The sequence below is a fragment of the Polistes canadensis genome, unplaced genomic scaffold (genome assembly GCF_001313835.1).
Source record: "Polistes canadensis isolate GaletaPanama2010 unplaced genomic scaffold, ASM131383v1 scaffold_1935, whole genome shotgun sequence".
In the NCBI taxonomy this organism is placed as follows: Eukaryota; Metazoa; Arthropoda; class Insecta; order Hymenoptera; family Vespidae; genus Polistes; species Polistes canadensis.
In genome coordinates this window covers 1-2894 of record NW_014571476.1, presented here as the reverse complement: position 1 = coordinate 2894, position 2894 = coordinate 1, and the positions used below count along the sequence as shown (strand labels likewise).

General features: G+C 39.2%; 1 protein-coding gene across 1 annotated transcript; it reads right to left on the bottom strand.

The window, feature by feature from the left end:
* Window positions 1-6: 6 nt before the first annotated feature.
* Window positions 7-2748, bottom strand: LOC106792927 (CAD protein-like; the record flags this gene model as incomplete). Its single annotated transcript, XM_014759462.1, has 1 exon — window positions 7-2748. A coding segment is annotated over exon 1 (2742 nt), but the record flags the coding sequence as incomplete, so codon positions are not given.
* Window positions 2749-2894: the final 146 nt, after the last annotated feature.

The following is a 2894-nucleotide window of genomic DNA, read 5'->3' as shown; positions in this document are numbered from 1 at the left end:
TTTAACCATAGGTCTGATGTTACTTTCTTGTCTTTGTATACGCACTGCTAGTTCAGAACTCTTAATAACAGTGGCTATTTGTTTATCGGAAAATCCAATTTGTTTTGCACGYAACAGCATGTCATGCGATAATTTTGTATGATCGGTTCTTTCCAAAACCGAATATAGGTCGATTATGTTCTTCATTTTTTGCAGAAACCAACGATCTATTTTTGTTAGTTCGTAGAGACGATCCATAGAATATCCAGCTTTTAGGGAAGCAGCTAGAACAAAAATTCTCTTGTCCGTAGGTTTTTCCAATTCCTCGTCGTTGACAGATTTGATATACGGATCGAAACCATTAACATTTTCGTCAACCATTCTCAATGCTTTTTGGAAAGCTTCCTCAAATTTGCGACCAATCGCCATTACCTCGCCTACGCTTTTCATAGAACTACCAATTTTTGTGCTGACTCGTTGGAATTTGCTCAGATCCCATCTTGGAATTTTTACAACGCAATAATCCAAGCTAGGCTCGAAACAAGCTGTTGTTCGTCCAGTTACGGAATTATGAATATCCGGTAAATGATAACTCAGTGCTAATTTGGCAGCTACATAAGCAAGAGGATAACCGGTTGCTTTGCTAGCCAAAGCAGAACTTCTCGATAATCTTGCATTAACTTCAATAATGAAATACTCTTCGGAATTTGGGTTTAAAGCGTATTGAATATTACATTCTCCTACTATTCCAAAATGTCTGATCACTTTGATGGCCGTAGTACGAAGCATGTTATATTCTCGATTCGACAGAGTTTGACTAGGTGTAACGACAATTGATTCACCAGTGTGAATTCCAAGCGGATCGATGTTCTCCATGTTGCAAACTGCAATACAATTGTCGTATGCATCTCGTACTACTTCGTATTCAACTTCCTTCCAACCCTTCAATGATTTATCTATGATAAGTTGATTCGATTGGGAGAGCGCCTGTTGCGCTAATGTTTTTAATTCGTCTTGTGTATTAGCGAAACCTGAACCGAGACCACCCAGAGAAAACGCTGCTCTTGCCATAACCGGATAACCGAGTATTTTAGCTGCGTCTAAGGCCTCCTTTATGGAATATACAGCTACACTCGGTGCAACTTTTTCTTGAATCTCACCGATACGTTCGGCAAATATTTTTCGGTCTTCCGTTTGTATGATAGATTCGATCGGTGTGCCTAAAATTTTAACATTGTATTTTGCGAATACACCGGTTCTCTCTAATTCAACTCCGCAGTTTAATGCAGTTTGTCCACCAAATGTTAATAACACTCCATCGGGTCTTTCCGAGCGTATTACTTGTTCAACGTAATCCGGAATGATTGGTAAAAAGTAAACTTTGTCAGCCATCCCTTTGGTAGTTTGCACTGTTGCAATATTAGGATTTATTAGAAGTGTTTGGATGCATTCTTCTTGCAATGCTTTGATGGCTTGTGAACCAGAATAATCGAATTCACCAGCTTGACCAATGCTAAGTCCTCCTGATCCCAAAATAAGAACTTTTTTCGGATGAAATTTGTCGACTTTTTGCGACGCTTCACATTTCAATATTTTATTGAGCCTGTCTTTGACAGTTATTTGCGGATGACCATTCATATAGTCTATTACCGTCTCTAAAAAGACGTCAAAAAGACATTCAAGGTCTTGCGGACCAGCACTGTGTTCCGGATGGAACTGTACTGATATATATGGTAACGTTGAATGAACGATACCTTCGTTGCTCTTATCATTGGTGTTGGTGAATAATATTTCCCAATTGGCAGGTAAATTATTGGCATCTACTGCAAATCCATGATTCTGAGAAGTCATGCAGCAACGTCCAGTTTCGTGATGAGTTGCTGGTTGATTATGACCACGGTTCCCATAACTCATTTTATAAGTAGTACAACCAGCAGCTATCGAAAGTAACTGGTGTCCCAAGCATATACCAAAAATAGGTTTTTTATTCGGACACGCCAAAACGTTGGAAAGATTTTCGATGGTCGTCTTGCACATGTTTGGATCACCGGGTCCATTAGTTAAAAACAAGCCATCGTATTCAGCYGTTTTTAAATCATAATTCCATGGAACAACGTCTACTCGGGCCCCATGATTTAACAATCGTCTCAATTGATTGTATTTTAGTCCACAATCAACCACGCAAATACGGGGTGATCCGTTAGGATTGTACGTTTTCGGTGAGACACGTGAAACTTCGGCAACGAGATTTCTTTTATTTGGATCTAACAATGGCGGTTCGACAGGTGAAATATTGCAAGAAGGGGGTTCTCCTATAACAATTCTACCCAATATCGAACCCTTTTCGCGAATTATCTTTGTAAGGGCTCTTGTATCGATCTCATAAATACCAGGTACACCTTGTTCTTCCAACCATTGGGAGAGTTTTTTCGTTTGACGCCAATGACTTGGCGTTTCGCAAATTTCACTGACTATCAAACCGGCTGCCCAAATTCGATCCGATTCAAACCAATATGGTATATCGTATTCATCCTTTTCATCTCCAAAGATGCCATAGTTACCCACTAATGGATAAGTAAGTGTCAGAATTTGAGCATGGTAAGAAGGATCAGTTAAAGATTCGGGATAACCCACCATACCGGTCTGAAATACGATTTCACCGTCAACGGATATTTCGGCACCGAATCGTTTTCCCGGAAAAATACTGCCATCTTCTAGAAGAATATAGGCATTGAAAATGTTTGTCATTTTTAACACTTCGTTGGACATTTTGTTAGATAAAAAAAAAATAGAAACGTGAAATAATGATGCACGTGTATCTCACTATATCACTATAGCACACACTATCACGTTTCGCGTTTAACTGGTTTATTAGAAATTGACGCTATGCTTTCGTAATCGCGAAATAAGTAAAA